General features: G+C 42.6%; 5 protein-coding genes across 5 annotated transcripts; 2 read left to right on the forward strand and 3 right to left on the reverse strand.

The window, feature by feature from the left end:
* Positions 1-874: 874 nt before the first annotated feature.
* Positions 875-3430, reverse strand: LOC104432648 (nudC domain-containing protein 2). The gene is made up of 5 exons (XM_010045130.3): positions 3257-3430; positions 2984-3132; positions 2817-2865; positions 2398-2540; positions 875-1235 (listed from the first exon to the last, which is right to left on the reverse strand). Exons 1-5 carry the CDS (start codon positions 3303-3305, stop codon positions 1149-1151), a joined length of 477 nt encoding a protein of 158 aa, XP_010043432.2. The 5' UTR covers positions 3306-3430; the 3' UTR covers positions 875-1148.
* A 4253-nt stretch (positions 3431-7683) lies between these two features.
* On the forward strand, positions 7684-11013 carry LOC104432649 (vacuolar cation/proton exchanger 3). The gene is made up of 11 exons (XM_010045131.3): positions 7684-8058; positions 8236-8303; positions 8402-8430; positions 8572-8768; positions 8867-9088; positions 9561-9677; positions 9799-9915; positions 10046-10099; positions 10194-10310; positions 10415-10505; positions 10604-11013. Exons 1-11 carry the CDS (start codon positions 7768-7770, stop codon positions 10660-10662), a joined length of 1362 nt encoding a protein of 453 aa, XP_010043433.2. The 5' UTR covers positions 7684-7767; the 3' UTR covers positions 10663-11013.
* Positions 11014-12328: 1315 nt separating this feature from the next.
* Positions 12329-13821, forward strand: LOC104432650 ((S)-8-oxocitronellyl enol synthase CYC2). The gene is given in 2 exon segments (XM_010045133.3): positions 12329-13032; positions 13035-13821. Coding segments are annotated over 2 exon segments (1119 nt in total). The 5' UTR covers positions 12329-12380; the 3' UTR covers positions 13502-13821.
* A 231-nt stretch (positions 13822-14052) lies between these two features.
* On the reverse strand, positions 14053-19262 carry LOC104432651 (protein DAMAGED DNA-BINDING 2). Its single transcript, XM_010045134.3, is given in 12 exon segments — positions 14053-14541; positions 14874-14904; positions 14907-15069; positions 15157-15405; positions 15635-15764; positions 16469-16560; positions 16717-16837; positions 16924-17012; positions 17108-17230; positions 17875-18002; positions 18613-18703; positions 18815-19262. Coding segments are annotated over 12 exon segments (1707 nt in total). The 5' UTR covers positions 19079-19262; the 3' UTR covers positions 14053-14315.
* Positions 19263-19710: 448 nt separating this feature from the next.
* On the reverse strand, positions 19711-22945 carry LOC104432652 (non-specific phospholipase C1). Its single transcript, XM_010045135.3, has 3 exons — positions 21763-22945; positions 20727-20903; positions 19711-20282 (listed from the first exon to the last, which is right to left on the reverse strand). Exons 1-3 carry the CDS (start codon positions 22859-22861, stop codon positions 19963-19965), a joined length of 1596 nt encoding a protein of 531 aa, XP_010043437.2. The 5' UTR covers positions 22862-22945; the 3' UTR covers positions 19711-19962.
* Between the last annotated feature and the right edge of the window lie 1240 nt (positions 22946-24185).

The raw sequence follows: 24185 nt of genomic DNA on the forward strand, positions 1-24185 counted from the left end.
AAACAGATTTTAAGAAGAAGAATGGATTCAATCGGACAAGAAATGATCGATGAAGCTGCAATGAGACCAAGGTTGATCGGCCCAATCGATCTCGGATCAATTATGATCAATCCCACGATGGCAACTAGATCGATCGATCCATCCACGATAGATCCGCATGGTGCAAAGATCGATCCACAATTGATCCGCACGGTGAAGGATCGATCCACGAGGCCAAGGCCCTCGATCACAATCAATCCCAACAAATTTCCTCCATACCTAAAGTAGGAAGCATTCAGAAATTACGTAAGCAGATTCAAACCGCCAAGAACTCGTCTCTGCGATACAATCCTTACATCTCAAGCTCTACAAAAGATATTCTTCTGCACTTCAAAACATATCTAAACACTGTCTCCTTGAATCTGGTTGTGGTCCTGGTTCGCTTATTAGGCCAAATTAACCTTCTCCAATATACACTATTACTAGAGTTGGCTTCAGTAGAAGTTCCTCGATCCTACGCAGGTTGCGTTTTACTAGGAGAAAAGGATGATTTCCAAACATAAATTTAGTCTCTTCTTTTAACCATCTTTTCCTGAGAAAAGCAGCAAACATAAACCCATGAACATTCTAAACTTATACAGTCAATTCCAAACTCAACATAAATTCAGTCTCCTCTTAAGACCAGAGAGCACCATCCCTAATTCACCTGAGTTCTCCACGAAGATTTCTTAATAAAAAAAGAGGCATGATGAAGACACCCATCCCCCTATAAAGAAAACAATCTAATAACCACTCCAATAACATAATGACGTTGGGTACAACAGGTTAGTCAGAACTTAACATAATAGCAGAAGCACGACTTATCATCGCTGCAAGTGCAAAAGGAAGCAGAGACTGACAGGTGAAACACACAACTCTGTCACTTACAAATTGTTTATGCATAGAATTACAGAGAGACAAAAGACAGAAAAGTTCACCCAGCTTTATCACTCACTAATTGTCTCCAAGTAAAATTACACTTGACAAAAGACATAATACAGAACATGTACGAAGTATCCAAGCACTACAGTTGGAAATGGCGTGTGATCCATGTTAGATCATTTTATATACCAGATTGTTAGAAGTTGATATGGAAGCTAATAAAAGTAGCCATCATGGCAAAAAGATTGTCAGTCAGACCGAATACCACCCATAAAGGTCCTCGGATCAGGACAGTTGCCAGTGAATTGAGCTTGAGAGAAGTCAAATCCAGGATTCTGCATAAACAGATCACCTTCATCAAGGAATAGTTCAATAGAAAAATCTTTGTATATAGAGTCAAGCAGTAGAAAAAGGTTGGAGCACTGAAAGTTGGTCAACCAACACCTCATCGTTAGCTAACTGCATGTAGTAGAACAAAGACAAAAATCAAAAAGTAAATTAGAGGATACTTCTAGACAATTAGAGGAGTCCAGAAAAATGAACTAGTACCACTCCGAGGGTCCATGATTTGTTACTCAGAGACAAGGCTAAGCAAACATTAAATTCTCGGCTCATTGTAATCCTAAATTTTCACAATTCACCTTAACAACAACTTCAGCAGAATCACAGAAATACTCTCAGAAAAGTACATTAACAACTAAACGCACCCTATTGGATCAAAAATCTTATATTATCTTTAGGCTCTTAAGGAATGACAAAACTGGTAGGCTCAAAAAGGGAGGAATACAAGCAGGGTATCAGTCACAAGGCAGAACAAAGGAGCAGAAAGATTACCTTGAAGTGTCAAAGAAAGGAAAATGGCAACAAAGGTTTGTCCTAATGAAAGACAGGCATTAATACACTTTAACTACTTGCTAGCTCACTGTTATTGGACCATCCAGTCCCTTTCTTTGGGGCTACAGGTACTAAGGTGACGCATCGTATGTGGAGGGGAAAGGGAAGGGGGGTGGCACTGCCTAAGGTTCCCAATCAACACAAAGAAAAATAGCTGCCTTTTGAGAGTCAAATGTAAAGGATTCTAGTGGAGCAACGCCAAGTGACAAAGCACTACTGAGTTGATGCAATAGCATACAGCGTGCTGCAAAACATTATGAAATGCTTCACCCAAGGAAAAGGATACATGAATCAGATAAACAAAAGCACATCCAAGTCTCAGTGATCGAGGCAACTGCTTTGTGGCGGACCATTGCAGTTCTTGAATCTTAAACTTCAACATGCATACGAAACTAGTATAGATGAGCATGTTTGACCAATAACCTTCTTTTGCTAAAACATTATGCTAACCAAACACTCGCAGCAAACTCATTAAGTAAATAGTTACCACAAAAATCCTTATTGTGCAAAACTTCTAATCATAACATTAATAGAATATGTGGGAAATACAACAACCTAGAAGACCATGAAAACCTAATTTTATACGAAAAACATAACAATCACCTCTTCTTGAAATCTCTGAAGCATGAGGCGCTTCTGCTCCATGTCAGACGCATATGGGTCTAGCTGACCCTGGCCTTGTATTGGAGAAGGCCATGTTTGACCTTTGTCCCTCTTCTGAAGTGTTATATGCATTATATCATCCTCTACACAAAGAACATAAAACTCATCAACACGACACGGAAAAAAAAAAAAAAAATTAAGCTTGTTCGCATCTGCCCCTACACTCTAGCAAATTCCAATCACAGCAGCACTTCAACTATGCGTGGTCACCCAAATACATACTACGGAAGAGAAAAACTCTTGTTTTTTCCTTCTGCAACAAGCAGCAACCAAAGCTGGGCCAGACATAAACTTTCCTACAACATTCATTCCGCAGACAAGCAAAAACGCGATCGGGAGTAAGAAACAAAGAGCATTACCGAGAGTCCAGAAAGAACAATCCGTCTTCACGGGGCTCATCAAATCGTGCTGACAAAGCAGGAAAAACAAACGGGGCCATTAGCGGAACAGCACAATCCCACTCCATAATTCATCTAAAATGGGGACCAAAGAAAAGATCCTCAGAATCGAGGAAACAACGGCTGACATTGAGATAAGGAGGGTTGCCCTTGATCCCGAGTTCGACGTGCTTGGACTGAATCTTGCAGTAGAATTGCTTGGGATGAATGTTCGGGGGCAGTTTGATGTAGATGTTGACCTCCTCCAGGGTCTGATCCCACTCGAACACCGTCTGACCTGCAGAATCCAAACGCAACGCGACGCGCCACGAAGCGCGATCAAAAGATAGAAATCCCTGGCCGCTCCAACATCCCCAACCCCCCAAATTTAGAAACACGGTGAGAGACGAAGCGGAACGCACCGTTGTGGGAGAAGACGTGGCGCTTCTCGGGAGCCAGTTTTTCCGCCATGATCGAAGTCTTGCAGAGCTTCCCGGTTGCTTATCGTCGCCGCGCTCTGTTTCCGCTGCTCCGCGCGATTCTGTTGCGTTCGGGTTCGGGTTCGCTTCGTTGGCCGTTTCTTCTGGAAGGGTCTCGCCCACGCCCGTTTCCCCGGACTCCGACGGATGTATGTCGGGCCAGCTTTATAAGGCCGACCCATTACATGCGGATGGGCTTTGAGACCGTGATCCAGGACAATATGACCCGGATTTCAGTGGGTCGGTCCAGATCGGGTCGGGTCAAAAATAGCCCGGCCCTCATTGACACATTTCGATGCAATGCAATATCTATTAATCTATACATGACCCAACTCCTACTCAACACATACCCGACTCGACTCAAATCATATTGCTAAAATGCTTATACATATTTAATCAAATGTGGGAAAACTCATAACCAAATTGTAGTGAGAATGCGGTGTAAGCGAGCATAAGATCGAGTGAAAGTGAGAGAGAGTCATCGAGGTGGGTTGAGTCCAAATAAGTTGTGACTCTATTTAACATCCATATGATTTTCGGCTTGACTATTTCAAACTCATTCATAATCAATAAAGCTATCCACAAAACCTTAAACTTATTATACGATAATCAATTCTTAATTTACCAATTTAGTCATAATTTTTTTGACGATTTGTCAATGTATTCCTTTTGCCTATTATTTAAAATATAGATTTAGAACTAAATTAGTGAGTATTCAAAAGATTTATGACTAAATTGATACAATTGAAATGTTTAAAGCTAAATTGACAAAATTGTTAAAAGGTTTAGAACTAAATTGACATAATTAAAATGTTTAAGATTAAATTAGCCATCGTACATTAGGTTTATGACTTTTTAGATGATTATCACTTCATAACTCATTTACTAAATATATTTAACCTGTTTAATAATTTAATCCATCAAATGGGCATATGACTCATTTTAACATGTCTAGGTCCTAGGAAACCATAATTTGAGCCTATTGACAATTTAATTGATCCAAATTTAATTCAGAATTTTAAATTATGGACCAATGAGTATATTGCTTATCTCTCTTAGCTTTGAAATCCAATGTGAGATTTCTTTCACACCACTCACGCGTGCACTCAACACATCCTAGCTTCATTGGCTTATTGAAAATCAACGACTAAAGCTAGGTATACTTTGAAAAAACCGAGTTTTGAAGCACGACACAATTGATTTGTCGAGAGTCTCTCGACCTCTTGCTTGCTTTAATCAATCGACCTATTTGATCGGGCAATAGTTCAACACTTGCCCATGTGGTCACATCGGTCGTCTTAGCTATTCGGAGCATACAAAGAAAGAAAGTATGCAAAAAAGCTTGTGAAATCTCTAACGTCTCCAACTGAGATATTTCTGGGCACGAGTAAATTCATCAAGATTAGAGATAGACCTATTGACAAGCTCCTGCTCTAGCGTTGTTCACAAATTTCAGAAAAAATTCTCCACTAATCTCACGACAGGTACTTTATACTCGGATTGCCGTCCAATTCATCTCAGTCAAGATGTTGCTTTGCGAAGGTTTTGCGTACTAGACCGAGGAAAGGAAACACCCAAGCAAGAGCTCGCCAGAAGCGTGACTATAATGCTTAACTTAATGCTGCTGATTAATATGGCAAAATGAGATTAGCGCGCGCAATTTACTCAAAACGAGGGATGGAATGAGAGAGTTCGTGAGGAAACTTCGTCCAGTCCTCATCTCTTCTTTCCTTCCAAGTCCATAACAACCAAAGTGGCAGCTTATGCGAAACCCTTTTTCGTACTCCGTTTTTTTCACCGGTATTTGGGATAAAGAAGAGAACCAAACAAAAGGAGTAAGTCTCTACAGCGTTTGATTCGCTTGGACGAAACCGCCTGAAAATTCCGGGAAAGTTCTACATCTGGTGTACGGCCAAGGCCTGCATGATTCTTCCTCGCACAAACCCTCAAAATAGGCACTTTCGCTCCACAGGAAAATACACGCCTCTCTCTTCCTCGCATAAGCTCTCAAAATAGGCACTTTCGCTCCACAAGCTCTCTCTCTCTCTCTCTCTCTCGCTATATATCAACGAGATAGATCAGGTTCACGCATGCTGCAGTAATATGCTCATTTTGCTACAAGTTTGGCTTCCAACACTGGAATCAACCCTTCACCTTAGACATGCAGCACATGCAACAAGAGATAATCTACATTCTATACTCGTTTTTCCTTTTCAGGTGATATAGCGAAGTAAATCAATACAAGATCCTGCTCTTTATAGTTGTGAACTGAAGCACACCCAAGTTGAAGTATTTGGATCTGTTGGTTCTTGCGCTGTATCTCTCTCTTGTAAAAAAAATGATGCTTTTTTTTTTTTTAATGCGAGAGAGTAATTCTAAGTCATTTTCTTCGATCTGTATTGAACTACGTTCGATGAATGCAGGATGACTTGTTCAATAACCCTTTCGCAAACAGACGTTAATTATTGCACATGCACACCTTATCTTTCTGATCAGGGGTTCGAAAGAGTCCTTGATGTGACCATCGAACGAGTTTTAAGGGTTGAGCGCGACGGATTTTGAAGTAATCTTGCTGCTTGCCAAAATCATGCGTGGATGTCGTACTGCAACTTGATTACGATCTTTTCTGACTAAAGGGATCTCGTCTCTGTGGTTTGTAATTTTCCGGTTGATGAAGCATCCTGCCAACCTCGTGGACCGGGTTAAAAATGTGCCGTAACTTGAGTTGGACGGTCTAAACAGAGGATTGTTTTCATTTGATGATTGAAAGAATTGAACATGTGTTATACGCTTAATCTACACACAATTAATCATTAAGTCAACTCTAACTGATTTGAGTATGTGTATACATTTGCACGTCAAGGACATCTATATATTTCTGTGTATATATTTTTGGCACACCAAACGAAAAGATTTTGAGGGAAAGGCGTGCTATGTAAAATCGTGATCATTATGACGATGAAATAGTTTATAGAACTGTTGTAGTTTTAGATGGGGTATTAATTAGTCAACTTTCTCGGAGTACAAACATTTTGTACATGTAGTTATGGCTTCCCGTGCAGAGTCAGTTCACTCGTGAGGCAATCACTATCCTTCCAAAGCAGTTGTCTACTTTGATATGAGGCACCATTGAAAAGGACAGCGTTAGGATGGACACTACTCATATAGAAAAGTGATGCTTGACATACCATTAATGAGTGCTTCAACATCTAGTATACTAATATTTTAGATACAAGTCGAATCATAAAGTTTATTTTCTAGATAGCCAGCCAAAAAACAGTTTACGCGGGCTCCGTTAGATTGGTAATATATCTCATTTGTAATAATTATCTAAATTTAAAGTGATGCATGCTACGCATCTACGCCATAGTTTGTATAAACGTACTTTACATAAGTTGCATAGCATATAGAAGCCTTTGTTTAAATGTGCACTTATAAGTTGTTTATGAATAAATTTGTAAATCGGTTTTTTTTTTTTCTAAATCTCCAGCATTGCTCTTGTTTTCCATTTCGATGCATCGCTTGGTAAATCAAAATTTTATTTCTCACTCTATGTAAATCAATCATGAAGGCTTCTTTGCAATACAATTCACGGAGTTCCGATGATAATGGACTTGTCTGTACCTGGAAAATGGTTACCCTTGTCCAGTCCCCAACCTCTCATCGACCCTCAAGGCAAAAATATAAAGCAGTTCACTTTGTCTCGACGAGAACACTTTCGACAAAGCATCTCAGTACCAGATTATTCGGCCTAATGGAGGTTGAAAAGAGGCAAGCGGGGGGTCTGTTTGGTTCCACTCTAGCTCGGTTTAGTTTTGGAAGCTACGAGTTTACGGATTGAGATGTTAACAACACCTTAAATCTGGATGCATCTTCCATAATTTGGCATATATGTTAAGTACAGTAAATACTGATATTAATGAAGACGGGTCCGTAAACTTCCTTACGTGTCAATGTGTGAATGGTAGTTATGCTATTTAAAGTGTGAATGGTAGTATGCTATTTAAAGTAGGTAAATTCCAATTCTCTCCCGACCAATTAATCTTTTTTGCTAAATTGCAACCTCAGGAGAGCATTGATTCATTCGGTGGTTTTTGATTTCTTTTCTTATGTGTGGGCTACAAATGCAACCCTTAAAACACGTAAACGGGCCATCTAATATGGCCAACTTCATGTGTACACACTACCAACGGTCCAGCACCTGCACGCCTTCATCGTTAAGTACGTGTAAATTCATGCAAGAAAGAAAACAAGAGTGGGAAAATTCCAGGAAGCTGCTCTCTCGGAGCGGTACTCCGATTCTTGCATGGACGTTTCTTCCTTCCTGAGAGAGCACGCGTTGGCCTATCTCTATATAAAACCACCTCAGCATTTCCTCCACAAAAGAGCCTCTCGGCATTTAATTTCTCTCCTTGCATACTGATCAAGTTCATATAAGGCTACGCATTATTACGATGGATTCTCAAGAGCCATGGAACTTGGAAAATGGCGGCGTTCATGGCGCTGACATGAACGGTTTGGACAAGGAAGCATCCTTTGCTGATCGGCGTGCGCCACATAATACATCGGCTTCTTCGGTCCTAAGGAAGAAGTCCGATCCGATGCTTGTGCCGGCCAAGGTTCGGCTCCCGGTGCTTAGACAGGTGGTCGCCAATATGCAAGAGGTGATCCTCGGGACCAAGCTCGCGATACTCTTCCCGGCAATCCCGCTGGCGATTGCGGCAGACCTTTACAAGTTCGGAAGAGTGAGTGCAATGTTCATGAAAATGGTTGCTAGTCATTGAAAAGGATAACAAGCCACTATCTAGATGTGTCTCCACTGCAAAGATTGGCAGTGCTCTTCAATGTGTCCCCTTATACATCCATCACTAGATGAAAGGAAACTGCTTACTGATAGCATTGCATTTTTCCATCTCTCCTAGGCTTGGATATTTGCTCTGAGCTTGCTTGGCCTCACCCCGCTCGCCGAACGCGTCAGCTTCCTAACCGAGTAAGCGGATCTTTACATCAAGCGCTTACGCGCAGAAATATTGATAATCGACACTCCACATATGTATCTAACGTTGTTCTTTATGGTTCTTCTTTCAGACAAATTGCATATTTCACCGGCCCAACAGGTACACGTTTCTCTATTACCAACGGTTGGTTAGTGAGCTGTAACTTCTTCTTTCTTCTTTCTTCTTCCTTAAAAATGATTTTGGCTTCTGAAGTGAGAGACGACAACTGACATAAATGTGATCGGCTGGGCTTGATTCTAGTTGGGGGGCTACTGAACGCAACGTGTGGGAACGCAACGGAGCTGATCATAGCATTGTTTGCGCTGCACCAAAACAAAATACATGTGGTGAAGTACTCTCTTCTGGGCTCGGTTCTCTCCAACCTCCTCCTCGTGCTGGGGTCATCTCTTCTTTGCGGAGGATTGGCCAACCTCAAGAAGGAGCAGAGATACGACAGAGTACGTAGCGCCCACATCGACAAGATTGATTTAATCAAAGATGATAAGTTTGCCTAACCAATAGTTCTTTTTGCTGCTTGGATCGATTGTTCAAGCAGAAGCAGGCCGATGTGAACTCGCTCCTTCTGTTGCTGGGATTGCTGTGCCATCTGTTGCCGTTGCTGTTCAGATACGGTGGAAGTGGCGGACCAGGCGGGGCCTCGGTTGCTGAATACACGCTCCAGCTGTCGAGAGCCAGCAGCATCGTGATGCTACTCGCATACGTGGTTTATATTGTCTTCCAGCTCAAAACCCACCGGCAGATGTTCGAGTCCCAAGAGGTGACTCGCAATAAAACATTCCATCCCATTTGAGGGAGCAAGAATTATTGTATGATATCTATTATTTGTATGGTATCTATTCTCGTGAGCATAACTTAAATGGATCGTTGGATCATGTGGATCTCACGTGAAACTCATATGATTCAATTTATGCGAATCGAATTCACAATTAAATAAGTTCTTAATTATGTTGTAGAAAACACATCTTTTGTAGGCTTTAGATAAGCTATTGTTGGTGTTTATTTACATTCTCGGGCAAACATTATGGTAGCTGGAAAACTATAATCCCATAGTTTAAAAAAAAAAATACTACTAAGTTGTAGTCATAATTCCATTTTCACCAAACTTGTCCGTACATAGTTTTTATTTTTCCATAAAGATACGTACTTCAAATGCATAATCCTTCTTAGTTTTCTTTGAATTAATGTACCTTAATGCTCCACTGGTTAATTTGTTTAGTTATCATGATCAGGAGGACGAGGAGGACGGAGAGAAGGCGGTGATAGGATTTTGGAGCGCATTTTGTTGGCTGGTCGGCATGACGTTGATCATAGCTTTATTATCCGAATACGTCGTAGGTACAATCGAGGTAATCGCACATCATATAAGCGAAACCTATTTAAGGACTTCCACACAATAGTCGCTTTCCTGTATCGCATGTTTCCATTTAACTCCTGTCGACCCTCACAAACGCGACCTTGCAACCGCAGGCCGCGTCGAGTTCCTGGGGAATTTCAATCAGTTTCATCAGCGTGATATTGCTACCGATCGTTGGCAATGCCGCGGAACATGCTGGTTCTATCATCTTTGCCCTCAAGAACAAGTTGGTACGTTTAAATAGTCAGCGGAAATTCGTCTCTAAGAATATGGTCAAGCTGGCAGCATATGGGTACTGGTGGGCACGTCTTTTGACTATACTTTTACCTTTTATTTATTTATTCGTTTGGTTTGTGGCAGGATATATCTTTGGGAGTGGCTCTAGGATCGGCAACTCAGATTTCCATGTTTGTCGTAAGCAGTGAAAATCCTAGAATCCCACGATTGGAGTACTAACTAATCATTTGCAAATTAGTGTTAACTAAATTTTTGACTTTGAAATTCTCAGGTCCCCTTATGTGTGATTGTGTCCTGGATCATGGGCACTCTTATGGATCTTGATTTCAGCCTCATCGAAACTGGTTGCCTGGCATTTACGATCTTGATCACCTCCTTCACTTTACAGGTTTTTCTTGATCTGTTCCACCTTCAGCTCTGGTTAGAACAAAAATTAGCGATTGGGTCATAGATTAGAACATAAAAGCGGCCATTTTGGTTCTGTTTCCGCAGGATGGTACGTCGCATTACATGAAGGGAGTGGTCCTGTTCCTATGCTACATCGTCATCGGAGCATGCTTTTTTGTCCAGAAAATCCCCCTGAGTAATTTCCTAGCTGAAATCTGGCCTCGGCCAACATAGTTTCTCGAGTTTTACTGCCCTAGCAATGACGACTTCGTCTTCCAAATTCTTATGATGCAGGTCAGATGAATATTGCGAACTTAGGAGTCGAAGCACCAGCTGAAGACTCATCGGCTTAGTCAGATTTACTATCGGAGCCCTGAATAAATTGCCGGATGTATATCGTAAATTTTTTTGATTGATCCGACCATTTTCGAACCGACATTGTCCATGTCTATCTCGAGTGAATTTGATGAGTATTTTGAGAGAGTTTTGAATGCGTTTCCCCTGGCCTTGACCTCGCTAGCAGAGAGACCGAAGGACAGACGTGACACATCACATGTATGTCCTAGTGATGAGAGCTCCATTGGAAATGCAGACAGGATCTGTCATTTGGCAATAAAAATCGATCTATCGATTCACAATAACTAGATGAAAATGGACCCGCAAGTTGGGCATGCTCTATTTCAATTCGTACCGATTGACAGCTCTGTCTTCTCTATTTGTTTAATTACAGGGCACCAATATCTTCTCTCTTCCTCTAGGTATATTTTAATGACTCAAGCCAATCCATCAGAAATATATTCATATGTTCTAGAGATTCTGAGATGATGTCACCGATGAGAGTTCTTCGGTGCAACTAAGAAGATAAAATAGGTGAATCATTAGTACTTAAGAATGTATTAATGGAGGTTACGCAGTGTGCAAAGAATCCCCCGAAGCTTATCAAGCAAAAAAAGGAGACCACGTGGGTCCAGGATAGCTTCCTTCAGGAGCAGGGCTTCGGTCTTTCTATACAATCCCACGACGCCCACGCACGTATATTTTACTGCGCAAGATTCTTCAGTTCATCTCATCGTGCATAGGATTCAGACATTTCCTATGTGTACTCATCTCGTCCTTACATTCAAATCCGACCCAACAGCATCAAATCGTTTATTAAAGCGAACGCCATTTCCACATGTATTAAAGAAACAAACTTGTTCTCGAGGCAATACATATGTCAGCGTCATCAGTGATTACAAACTTGTCTAGAACCCCAGTTTTTCAGGAGATCTTTTTAAGTAAAGATACTTTTCTTGCGGTTCGTTTCTCTAGGAAATAATGAGAAGATGAGGTTCTGTGCAGCGGTGTGGCTGCAGTTATTGCCAAATCCTCCGTCAAAAGGACACCCCTACAGAGAGTGTAGAATAGGTATGTTGACCCTAGATGCGTGTTGATTCAATATGATTACAGCTTTTACTTATTTTAAAAATTCTTTTGCAACCATAAAGCCAGCAAGTTCGCGGCCACCCTCGCTTTCTGCCAGCAAACGCTTGATCATTCTTAGAATAAGCTCTTCAAAGATCGTGGAGATTTAGTCAATCATATCAGTTGGTCTGCACGCGAATCAGGATGCGCCTCGAAAGACTATGCCTAGCTTACGTACGAAACTATGATTGACCAGTTCATCCCACCACACCAGGGGAAAGAGCTTTGCCGTAGGAAAGTTTTTCTCCTAAGAAGAGTAGCATTGGTCCCTGCAATTGAGAAAACAGGAACGTATAAGAGTTCCCGATTAGACTATTCATGGGGAATAATGAATGAACAAACATGTTGCTCATCTTAGCAACAACTAGCATCTTATTTTAGTTGCAATGTCAACGGTGTAGTGGACAATTCTGCGAACAATCCTTAAAATCCTGCCTCAAAAGAAGTTAAGTTTTGTCAACTTTGGACCCTCCCACAAGGAAACTCTAACAGGCAGGTCCCAAGCCCCTATAAATGTTCACGTCCGTTAGTCTCTCCATATAAACAAAACTCATAAGCTCAGATTAAACCCGAGTGTTGTGCCCTTTCTGATACAGTTGCTACTCTAATGGCAGCTGATAAATCTCAAAGAAAACGATCAGCGGCCGTCATCTTTGGGGTCACTGGGCTTGTGGGCAAAGAACTTGCCAAGAGGTTGATCTCCAAATCCAAATGGAGAGTCTATGGCGTGGCTCGCCGGCCAGAGATCATGCCCATACAGAGTTGCAATTACCGCTTCATCTCTTGCGATCTCCTGAATCCCTTCGAAACCCAACAAAAGCTGTCAAATTTGAGGGATGTGACTCATGTGTTTTGGGTCACTTGGGCTAGTCAGTTCCCACTGGACAGCTCAGAATGCTGTGACCAGAACAAGGCCATGATGCGCAATGCCTTGGATGCAATCCTCCCAAATTCTCCCTCACTAAGGCACTTCTCGCTTCAGACGGGGATGAAGCATTATGTGTCCCTGGAAAACCCGCTCGATGGCCATCGAGTTTGCCACTACAATGAGGATTGCCCAAGAGCAAGTGCAAGGTACAATTTCTATTACCATTTAGAAGATTTGCTCAAGGAGAAGTTAGCTGGCAAGGTGGGTTGGTCCGTGCACCGGCCAGGTCTATTGATAGGCAGTTCGAGAAGGACCATGTATAATTTCATGGGATGTTTGGCCGTGTATGGCTCAATTTGTAAGCACCTTGAGCTACCCTTTGTTTTTGGAGGACAAGAGAGTGTTGGGAAGAGGTGTGCATTGATGGGTCCGATGCTGGTCTGGTAGCTGAACAGCACATATGGGCAGCTACAAGTGAAAGCATTTCTTTCACCAATGGTCAGGCGTTTAATTCCATTAACGGGCCAAGCTTCACATGGAAAGAGATCTGGCCTGCTCTCGCCAAGAAGTTCGGACTTCAAGTTCCTGAAGAGATGTTCTTGCAGGATCATTGGTACTCCAAAGTCATGGCCGATAAGAAAGAGGTATGGAGGGCCATCGTGGAGAAAGAAGGGCTGATACAAACGAACATGGCAGATTTGGCAAATTGGGATTTCTTGGATATCCTGTTCCGATGCCCGGTTAAACTGCTTGGGACACGGGACAAAGTCGATCGGCTTGGATTCACGATGCAGTGTAAAACATTGGATTCAATCTTGAATTGTCTTGATTGCATGAGGCATGAAAAGCTGATCCCTTAGGCTTGCTTTGGTCCTTGGCAAGTAGGGGAGAATGAGGCGCACCACTAACCCTGCTTCCAAAGAAATCTATAAACAAGTTCAAAAACCACCCTGACAACTTGCCGTTGACCCGTCAAAGGTGTTCCTTGAGAAAGTTGGTGTCGTTTATTTAGCCTGGCTAAGACATGCTTATCCTGATATAATGTTTAGAAGGGTACCTAGTGGCTAAGGTATCGTACGATTGTAGTTTGCATCCAACATCCTCTTTTGATGGTTTTTTTCACTCCACACGGGTGAAACAGCCATATGTTTTATATATGGAATCTTCTATGTTCATACTAGTGACAGCCAATTTCATTAGAAGACATTACAAATATCGCTTTACATATATATATAATACATATTGTTGCGAAAAACAAGTGATCAAACACAGTATGTATAAATCCCTCCTCCTCATTAAGTAGGTCACGCTGACCGTTTTCCAGAACAACATTTATCTTTATTTAGATGTTCTCGCTTGCGCAATTAAACACCACACCCCAAATTAGAGAGAGAGAGAGAGAGAGAGAGAGGACTTGAAAATATCAAATCTGACTAAATGTGAAAGAACAGCATCAAAATACTACTGTCCCTCAGGATCAAAATTACAAGTAGCCAAAGCAAAACCGAATAAGTGAAATATTTAGATGGAGTGAGGAAGGTAAAGAGCTAAGCTACCTGCGTTAGGAGGGGTACACCTGACAAAAACCGAACATTTACAGTCACCAAGTTAAACAGCCTGTATGAAGATGGATGTCAGCTGACAAAACATAATCAGCCCCAGGAAATCTTGCGCTTAGCGTTTAACTTTCCGCTTGCTCTTACATATCAACTCTTTCTTACTGAACTTGGATCTTTTTCCCTTAGAGTTGAATCCATCGCAATCAGAATCGTCTTCACTTTCATTACCAACATTCTTTCCCGGCTTCTTCTTCTCCGCCTTGCCACAGAAAAGTATTTTCCTTTCTTCTTTCTTTTCCACAAAATCGGATTTTTCCTTTGGTCTCCAAATAAAAAGAGACCTGCAAATTCACCACAAATTGTGCTGAAGCAATTAAAAGGACTGATGAAATGATTCTAAGTCCATCTAATCTGGTTCATTGTACATAATTAAAAGTACAGATGATGAATGACTCAACTCCAACTGGAAAAGGAGAAAAATGAAAAAGAGATCGCAATATAACATGCCAATGCAAACAAAGCCTGAAAGCATGAGAAGATTTTCAACTGATTATCTTTAAACATAGCAAGAAAAGTCTCACACCCCTTCCTAAAATAACATGCATAGCCAAATCATAAAGTTGATTTTTGGAGAATTTTTTCTACTAATAAATTTGGGAACTTGAATCCAAACCTTGAACTACCCGAGGCCAAAACATCATCCCGGGATGGAGCTTGTTCACAGGACTAATGGTTGTTATATTTGGATCCATGACCTCAGCAACTAGTTGTCCTGTGCCGGTATCAATAAAATCAATGGGGTGAAGAGCAGTTCCATTAAAATTCTCGCTTATATAGCGGCCAACGACTGCAAGAGTCTCTGATGAATCCTGAATGATGAAGTTATCTCAATCTCAAACTTGGGCTCAAAGTGAATAATGTAACAAATAAGTGCTGCGTTATTGAACTCGACACACCTTTGGATCCCATTCAGCTCGAAATGGAGTCAAATGTCTGTTGAAGTCATGACTATGCACTATTTCTCTGCTGGGGGAATCCATATCACCAAAGATTGAATCCCATATCCGGAGTCGATTATCCTGGGCGGTAGTGAGGATTTTGGTTCCAGACATAGGAGAGAAATACGCAGAGTTGACAACACGTTTGTGGGCGAGGTTGTAGAGTGAACCCCCTGCTTCTAATTTACGCATGTCCCATATACGAGCCTGATGGGAAGAAGCCATATATATATCATGAAGAGACCACATACCAAATGACATAAACCTATAACATATCATATTGCCAGTAGTCTAGGATCTCAAGTTCCTAATCTAATTAGACTGGTCTCTTACAATACTCCAATCATAACACGTTTCAATCAAATCAAAGAGATGACCAGTTTGCTTGTCAGGAGAAGAGAGCAACATCCACAAAATGATTAGAGTATGAACTCACAAAATGATCATTTCCGCAACTCAACAAAAGATCTGGTTGAACAGGATTACAATGCAGTCCAACAACTTTGCTGCCTTTCTTGTGTATCAGAACTGCCCGTCCAGTCTCATTGTTGGAACGGGTATCCACCCTATTTATGGCACAAGAAGAAGAAAACCAAATTCATGTCTGTGGTATCTGAGGAAAAATATCACATAAAAAACTACAGTATTCATATTCCTCAAATGTCTTAGTGATCTATTTCTTTTATTAGTAAAGATTTCCCTCCCAAATTGTCTCATCTGTCAGTGACATAAATTTTAACACTAAAAGAGACCAGCCCTATCAACCAAAATTAGTCTTTAAGCACACATATACATGTGTACGACGGAAGAAAGAGAGACTGGTGCAAGGAGGGGGTAAGAGAGGTGGGAGTGGCGGAGAGACAAGAGGAGCAGTTACTCATTCAATTACTACAATAACCTTCAATTGAATAACTTCAACTGAGTTATTGTAAGGGGCAACGTAGGAGATTTCATGGACAAATTCAATCATAAGTAACCGCTTACAGTTCTTTCAGTAAAGATAAAGACATAAACTTCCAGGAGCCTGATTCAAAGGGAAGTCTAGATTAAAAGCTGAAATCACCCAACTGATTAACAGTACAACTTTAAATTAAAAAGAACAACAAACATAACCAAGCCGACATATCCAACATATCCGGACCTTCCAGGGATCCTAAAGTGCCTGTGATACATAACAGTACGGATATGCATGAAGGACACAATAGACAAATCAGCAATTGAAGCAAATAAGAAAGGCCTCATTGCACACTGTAATAAGAACAATACTTACAAATACAGGAGACCAGCAGTATCAGCAACAAGCACAAGACCTCGCTCTGCATTCACATCCATTCCATATAGCATCCTCCAACTGCTTGGGCCCTACAGTAGAAAAAACCCTCTTAACTGATACGTTTCACACCAGTTGTTTCAAAATTTCAGCATCATAAGATCCATTTCTCTTCCCTCTTCTATTGTTTCTTAAGAACATGCTAAATCGACCTGAAAGAATAGCGAATTTACGAGCTGACAATTCACCTGCCATCCATCAGGGTTAAGGTTCATCAAAGATGATGAAATTCCAGTCTCAAGATCAGTGTAACTTATAGTTCCATCTGAAGATGAAGAATAGATCATACCATCATTTGTGGGATTAAACCTGTTAACATTAAGCCAGTTAGTGCCTTGGTTGATGCACCAGGAAGAAGAATAAATATTAAACAGGAACAGATAAAAAAAAAAAACCTCATGTTGTTGAGTATACAGGAGTGAATGGTCCCATAAACTACTTTCTCAGACACTTTATCGAAATCCCAAACTCCAAGTTGTCCTTTCTTTCACAATGAACAATTATGAGAAGGTATTAACCTCAGCTTGAGAAAACCATCCAAAATGCAAACAATCAAATCTTAGTCAATATTAAACCGACCTTGTCTCCAGATAAAAGAAGGTTATTGTTTCTTGGGTGAAACTCCAAACATGTGACACGTCTGCTGTGGTATCTGATAACTGCACAACTCACTTGATTGGGGATTACATAAGCTGGTTTGCACTGTGGCAGCACATAATTGGACACACAAAATAGTTATCAGAAATAGATGGCAAGATACCCAAGTAATTGCAAATATGATATGAGATATAAACCACCAAAAGCCAAAAAATGAGAAAATCATTACATTGTGTTCAGATAGCACATAACCTAAAAATCTCAGTTCATACACAATATCCAGATATTAACTTATTCATGCACTCACTTATTGAAAGGCCAAAAGCAGAGGGAAGCAGATTAATTTGGCAAAGGGAAAAACTGGAAATTAGACTAATACACAGAAGCCAGACAGATGAAAAGAAGGTCCCATTACTGCCTTTACTTGCCAGATTAGTCGTGAAACCAAGAAGACACCACCAGCTCAAATACAGTAAAATCTGAGGACACTGATTGGCTATTTCTACTTAGGCTACTTCTGAAGCTGTACCATTGCAAGTAGTGCCCAGTCATACCTTTCTTAGCAATAAACCCATGAATCAAACTTAATAGAAGACTATATAACTTAATGCATCAATTGTATCAAATGCTACATGAGAAAGAACAATTCAGTACAAAGAATCACAGTTGCTGTATTGTTGCTATTAATTGCGATTCCAGAACTAGAAACTGTTAGAAGCATACACGATTAGTTTCATCTCATTACTTACTTGACGAGTTCTTGGAATGAGCTGGCGCTCAAAGACATATTCCACAGGATTTTGGGTATTTCTGTGGGGTGCTGGGGCAACCCCATGTTCAGAAGCCACTCTATGGGGGCATGCCATCGTAGTGTGGCCTTCAATTAATTCAATTTGGAAAAATGACAACACGAAAATTAATCAGCAATGAAAAAAAAAAATTACCAGGAAAAGTCAAACATCCAAATCATGTCAAATCAAGTCTTAAACTATCATGAGTTGAAATTAAAACAGGGATGTGCATGCACCTTTAGTTGAGAGAGAGAGAGAGAGAGAGAGAGAGGTTAGTTTGCCACGCTATTCTGAATAAATGAGTGTACTAAAGCGAACCAAGGAGAGAAAGAATACGATAACACTAGAGAGCTTACTTGAGGCACTAGTTAAGGTGCGTCAATGAGAAGGCTTGGGGACATCTTTTTAAAACAGAAAAACAGGTAAAAATTCAAGACAGTTATTTAGGTTGACAAAGTGCATCACCACGTACAAATATAGAAAAATAGAAGCTTTCATTGATAACAGTATGCAGTTCATTCTTTGTTGCTGGAAAACTCTACGAACTTGTCGGGGAAAGAAACCATTTCACTGGTAACGAAAAGATGAAGCACGCTGCAATGACTTCTACATCAATAGATGATCTCAGCACTACACAATCCAATGGACATTAGAGACCAGAATATATACGCAAATACAGGAAGCAGAACAAATCACCTGGCATTTTGCAAAGAAAGCACGGCTTCATAGGACAGTCAATGTAAGTGGCACCCTTGAATCCTGCCTCGTGACCCGGCTTTTTGCAAACCTAATCACGCACAAAAGATCAGAGACGATCACGCGACGATCGAAAGCCAGTGATCAGCCGGGGAAAACAGACTGAAGAAAACGAGCGAGCAAAGGCAAAAAAGGGGCTCACTTTGCAAACTTTCTTGAGACTGATGGTGATGGGTGCTTTGCCTTTCTTCTTAGCATCCGCCAAAGTCTCCTCCTTTCCGTCTCCACTTCCACGCTCCGGAAGTCCTTCTCCTTCTTGCTCTTTCTCTTCTTCTTCTTCTTCTTCCGAGGTTTCTGGTTCCGGGCCATCCTCACCTTCATCGTCGGAGGAGGAGCTTTCTTCGGAGTCCGTGTCCCTCTCGATCACCACCTTCGGGAATGCAGAGCTCCTCCGCCTCGTCATCATCCTCTTTCCGCGAAATCAAATGCAGAAGAGGAGGACGTGCGAACGTGCGTCGAAGCGATAGGCAAAGCGAAGCGCGAGCGAGACGGTCGCAGATTTCGAAGCGGTGCCGGAACCGTCTTCGACGAATTGAGGGGGAAAAACTGAAGGAAGAGAGAAAACGAAGGAGGGAGAGAGAGAGAGAGTGCTCGCTTTTGATTGATGGCCGACGATCAGGGGAACACGGCGGGACGGTGACGTGGCCTTTCATGCGCCGCGGCTTTTCTCGTTCGTGCCCTCCAGCCCAGTGGCCTTGACCGTAATAAGAGGAGTCTTCGAGGGGTGCAAATGTCAAACTGACCCCAACCGAATGGCGGTTTTGATATGACATCCATCAATGCTCTTTAAAAAGAGCACAGCATGGCAGTAATGAAACGACACGAGAACCATGACTTTTATCGCACAACCTACGACCGACTTCGGAATCGAAACTCGAATGAGGACGTAAAACCACGAGTCCCACGAGAAAACAGGGCAATCGCATCTCGCTGAGATTCATCCGTTAGTGGGATATTCGTGAATTATCAATTTAAGATTGGACTCCTCGTCCATCTGAACATGTTGCTAACCAAGTACGGGAAATTCGAATCATGCCCTGATGTCACTAAAACCAGAACTGCTACTATGATTAATGGGTACACAAAGTGCCAACTGCAATTTCTCGACAGTCTTCAACGGTCTCCATTTGCCAGCAACTAACTATAATTTAATTTCACCTGAATCTAGTAATGCCCATAATGAGTACATCCCATGGTAACAGTATTTCCTCGAACTTAATGCATACAACAGAAGTATCACTATTCATCTTAGTGGTTATATACAGACAGCGACCGCAAGAGCAATCCCCTTCACAGTTCTTCGCACCAACTCTGATGCCCTCCCGCGCTTCGGCTCGTGAGGGATGGCCTCATCTTGATGATTGCAGAATCGTTGGCTCCAGCTCTTAGAGCAGCCCTTCCAGCTTCCAGGAAGCTCCTCACCGCGTTCTCCGCGTATCTGTTGGCCTGGCTGACCGTCATGGATTTGCCAAGGTCTGGATAGGTGTTAAGCACGTAGTCGCCGTTCAGCTGTTGCGCGAGTTGGATCAGTTCAACTTGGAACTCGGAGAGTTTAGCATCTTCCTTTGGGCCCCGTGGCCGAAGTTGTGATGTAACCTCTGGAAGGGTTTCTGCATAGATAAGTTTTGGGTTAGATTGGCCTTCGACTATTTGTTCTCTCAAAATAAGAACGTCACAAATACAGTTCTACAAAGGACTGTCAAGGTGTCACAAAGGCTTATTCCAAAGAAATAAAGAAAAGCCTCAAAGCTGAAAATTTGTTCTTATTCCAAGAATCATCTAGGAATGCCACTTATATGAGCAACTCACAGTCCCAAGAGCAACAACTTATTATCGTAGAAAGCCACTGGACATAGGTATATTAAGCTGCAATTGAAAAGGGTTGACTGAAGTTGCACCATCTTCTGGTTAAGCATGCTAACAATATGTAAAAGCTACTCTCTAAGACGTGGAAATTTGGAAAAGCCAACAATACCCGAAAAAGAAACAAAATCATGCTTGTAATAGATGTGCAATCCACTCAAAGAACTACAAGCAAAAGAAATAAAACATACCTGGACAATCGTCCCGCGGAGTGTTGCGCAGGTAGAAGTACCTCTCAAAACTGCCGGCCCATGCATCTCTCTTTGTCAAGAAGTTTGACTTAAGATTGAAAAGCTTCTTGACAGTTGCTGGGATGGATGAGTGTTCAAACTGCGAGTGTGGTGTCGGCCCTTCAGGTGTGTGTATCACTGCACCAACCACCAAACAATTAAAGTCAAATCCTCGAAGGAGCAAAAATCCAACATAGAGAAGACATAGTCCTAGAACAATCTAACATTGGATGATCAAGTTCAATCTTGGCAGTCCCCAAGGAGATATGCAGCTTAATAAGACAGAGCTCTCACCAAAGGGAGCTCGTAGCTAAAGTTACTTTGTTATGCGCAAATGAACTTGCTCATCAAATCACACATCATCCTCACTCAAGCCTCGTGAAATGAAAAGGCAAATATTTTCTGAGCACTGTTACAATATCCAAACCCCTAAGTACAGCTCTATTCCTGAGAAATTTGATATAGATTGAACTCCAACACCACGAAATTGCAAAAACCAAATAACCTGCTTCAGCAGTAATAATTAGTTCTATTGCAGTCAAGCTATCATTGGTGGAAACAAGTACATAATTATCACACAATCTGGAAATGACACCGTCAAAATGACCCTGAGTATCAATATGGAGCAGAGAAATTCTGGTCACTGAAGGCCAAGCTGTAGTGATCAGAATCAGCTCACGAAGACACATCCAAGCTTAATTGCAAAGAATAGGCAACATGAAAAGTGAGGATGACATAGATCCAAAAATATCTGCTCAAGACAAACAACGGGCAATTTAGCATCTCATCCCCTTTCGCTCAAAAATGAAAGCTCAGTGGATCTTGTATACCTGTCTTCTACTCCACGAGATTGCTAGACCTTTCAATTAAAATTTATTTTTTCGGTAATTGATTAAAATTTCTTTAATTAGCACCTCAAGCAACATCTAATCCACAACAGCTAACTTTAGAAAAACGACAGCACCACATTCCTCGGACTCCAGTCACGAAAACTCACCAGTACCCTTGTCGATCCACGGAGAGACCAATAACGTCGGGACCCGAACGCCCAACCGGTCGAAATGGAAGTAAAACGGGTCGGGCCCGACGATCCCATCGGGGTTAGGCACGTGAGAGACCGGCGTGGGCACGTGATCATAGAACCCACCATGCTCATCGTAGGTGATCAGCAGGGCCATCTCTTTCCACTGCGGGCTTGCCCTCAGCGTCTCGTACACCTCCTTCACGAACCTCTGTCCGATCGCCACGTCGTGCGACGGGTGATCATCATTCGCCGGAAAGACATTCACATCGAAATAACGTTGCTCCACCACCACGTAATTCGGCAACTTACCCAATTTGGCATCCAATTTGAACTTCAGAGAGTAGCTATGGAACTTGGTTATGTGCTTCAGCCTCCTGAGGCTGCTGAAGAACATGGTGGCGGGGATATTTTGGTAATATATCCCGAAGCTGAGCCCGCTCTCCTCCAGAGAATCAAATATCGTCTTTTGAGGGAACCCGTGGACCAGGTCCTTGCGGACGTTGCTGGTGGCGCCATGAGAGGTGGCCGAGTGGACGTAGAACCGGTTCGGCTGGGTCGAGGCCGGGACGGAAGCGAACCACCGGTCGATCACCGCGAACTCGTTCGCCAGCGCGGTGTAAGCCGGCAGGAGGCGCGGTTTGAACCCGCTCATGACGGTCTTGGACTTGCCCTCTTCCATGCCCTCCGCTTGCTGGGCGAACCCCTTCATGTTCGGATCGGCGGAGCTGTCCTCGGACCCGAATATCTGCTCCCGGATCGCCTGGAAGGAGTGGCCCGGGTCCCAATCGACGAAGACGGCGTCGTCGGCGACCCGGACGGAGGGGGAGCCCGGGTCCGACACGTTGAGCGGGTTCGACTCCTGGCCCGTCAGGCCGTCGATGTCGGGGCGGGTGGACTTGAGCCACCCCAGGACGTGGTCAAAGGAGCGGTTCTCCATGACGATGACGACGAGGGTTTTGATGGGCCCATCGATCTTGTGCTTCCCCCGGCGGTTCAGGTCGAGGGCTTGGGAGGAGGCGACGAGGAAGAGGAAGAACAGCGCGGCGAGCGTCGGTCGCCGCGGCGACTTCATCTTTTCCGGCGAACGGGAGGGAGAGAGAGAGAGAGAGGAAAAGGTAAAGTGATCTTCTCTCGCCGGCCGAGAGAATAATAAAGGGCGTCCGGGCCAAGAACTTTTATAACGTAGACGACAAGAAGAGGTGACAAGTGCACTCATCGGAAAAGTCAATTTCGCAGGCGACACGTGGCAGTGGGTGCAACAACTGGGCCCCGCTCCGCTCCAAAACTATCTTCCCTTGCGATTTTTCCCTTCTTCTGCAAACTCCAACTCCACATTAATCCGTTGAAGAAATAGAAGGCCACGTCACGGTACGGCACGAGCAATAAGTTGAGGATCAGGCTCGGCTTCAAAAAATAAATAATAATAAATAAAAAACAGAGAGAGAGAGAGAGAGATTGGGCTCTGCTGACGCGGCAAGATCTGGATCGTAGGAGTTGGACGGCGATGGAGCCGGTGGGGCCCATTTCAATCGGGATACAGGGGCCCCACTTCGAAGTTGAATGACGGCATGTTGGGGAGAGCAAGAGCATATTCTGGGGGATGCTTTCCCGGAAAGTCAAAAACATCGAGCCGGGCAGCGATTGGAGAAGGTTTGCGTGGTGCGCAATTTGTTTAATGTCTAAAAGGGTCACTCACATGCGATCCTCATCGCATATCAGATAACACCTATAGGCGTGATGTTACGCCGGACCAAAAGCTGGCCGAGTCATTGTGACTCAATTTCTTTTCATATTGGTGAATGGTTAGGAACGCAGTTTCAACGTATGCATTCCAAAATCTACCTCCCGGATGGCGCCACAGGAGATGAAATTGAAATGAATCGTGCACGTCAAGCGGTGCCTGAGATAGACGCTTACGGTCCAGCTTTAAGCCTATGTCCTGATCACTTTTTTTATGACATACGAGTTCAATAGTGGGCTTTCGTGAATTCCCACATCTAATATTATGTCAAAGATGCCGAGATGCATGCAGGACAAATTAATCAGGACTTGCCCCGAAGTTTGCAACTCGGGATTTCTTGTATGTTATCAGTGCCTTTCAGATGCTCTCAGCATTATCATCTCTGAACCGGAACCTAAAATCGAAAGGTCAAGATCACCGCTCACAATCCCTCCAATTATGTCCCAAGAAATGAACAGGGTTGTTGAGTCGAGACCGATGAATTCAGCACATCGTACTGTACGTTATAATCTTAAAATGATTTACCATCCCAAGGAGGGCTTACCTAGGCAGACTAAAGATTATTAAGAGTAAACACTAGACCGATCAGGACCAACATCGTTCACAGTCCATATTTCTATCTCTTAATCCATCTAATCAGGCAAAGCTGACAACT

The sequence above is a fragment of the Eucalyptus grandis genome, chromosome 2 (assembly GCF_016545825.1).
Source record: "Eucalyptus grandis isolate ANBG69807.140 chromosome 2, ASM1654582v1, whole genome shotgun sequence".
Taxonomy (NCBI): Eukaryota; Viridiplantae; Streptophyta; class Magnoliopsida; order Myrtales; family Myrtaceae; genus Eucalyptus; species Eucalyptus grandis.

Coding starts and splice junctions, on each gene's coding strand:
- LOC104432652 (XM_010045135.3), bottom strand. CDS start 22,861: ATGAAGTCGCCGCGGCGACCGACGCTCGCCGCGCTGTTCTTCCTCTTC. Junction 20,904..21,762: donor GTGGATCGACAAGGGTACTG/GTGAGTTTTCGT, acceptor TGGTTGGTGCAG/TGATACACACACCTGAAGGG. Junction 20,283..20,726: donor TCCGCGGGACGATTGTCCAG/GTATGTTTTATT, acceptor TTATCTATGCAG/AAACCCTTCCAGAGGTTACA.
- LOC104432648 (XM_010045130.3), bottom strand. CDS start 3,305: ATGGCGGAAAAACTGGCTCCCGAGAAGCGCCACGTCTTCTCCCACAAC. Junction 3,133..3,256: donor CCACGTCTTCTCCCACAACG/GTGCGTTCCGCT, acceptor TGGATTCTGCAG/GTCAGACGGTGTTCGAGTGG. Junction 2,866..2,983: donor GCAACCCTCCTTATCTCAAT/GTCAGCCGTTGT, acceptor CTGCTTTGTCAG/CACGATTTGATGAGCCCCGT.
- LOC104432649 (XM_010045131.3), top strand. CDS start 7,768: ATGGATTCTCAAGAGCCATGGAACTTGGAAAATGGCGGCGTTCATGGC. Junction 8,304..8,401: donor CGCGTCAGCTTCCTAACCGA/GTAAGCGGATCT, acceptor TTCTTCTTTCAG/ACAAATTGCATATTTCACCG. Junction 8,431..8,571: donor ATATTTCACCGGCCCAACAG/GTACACGTTTCT, acceptor GCTTGATTCTAG/TTGGGGGGCTACTGAACGCA.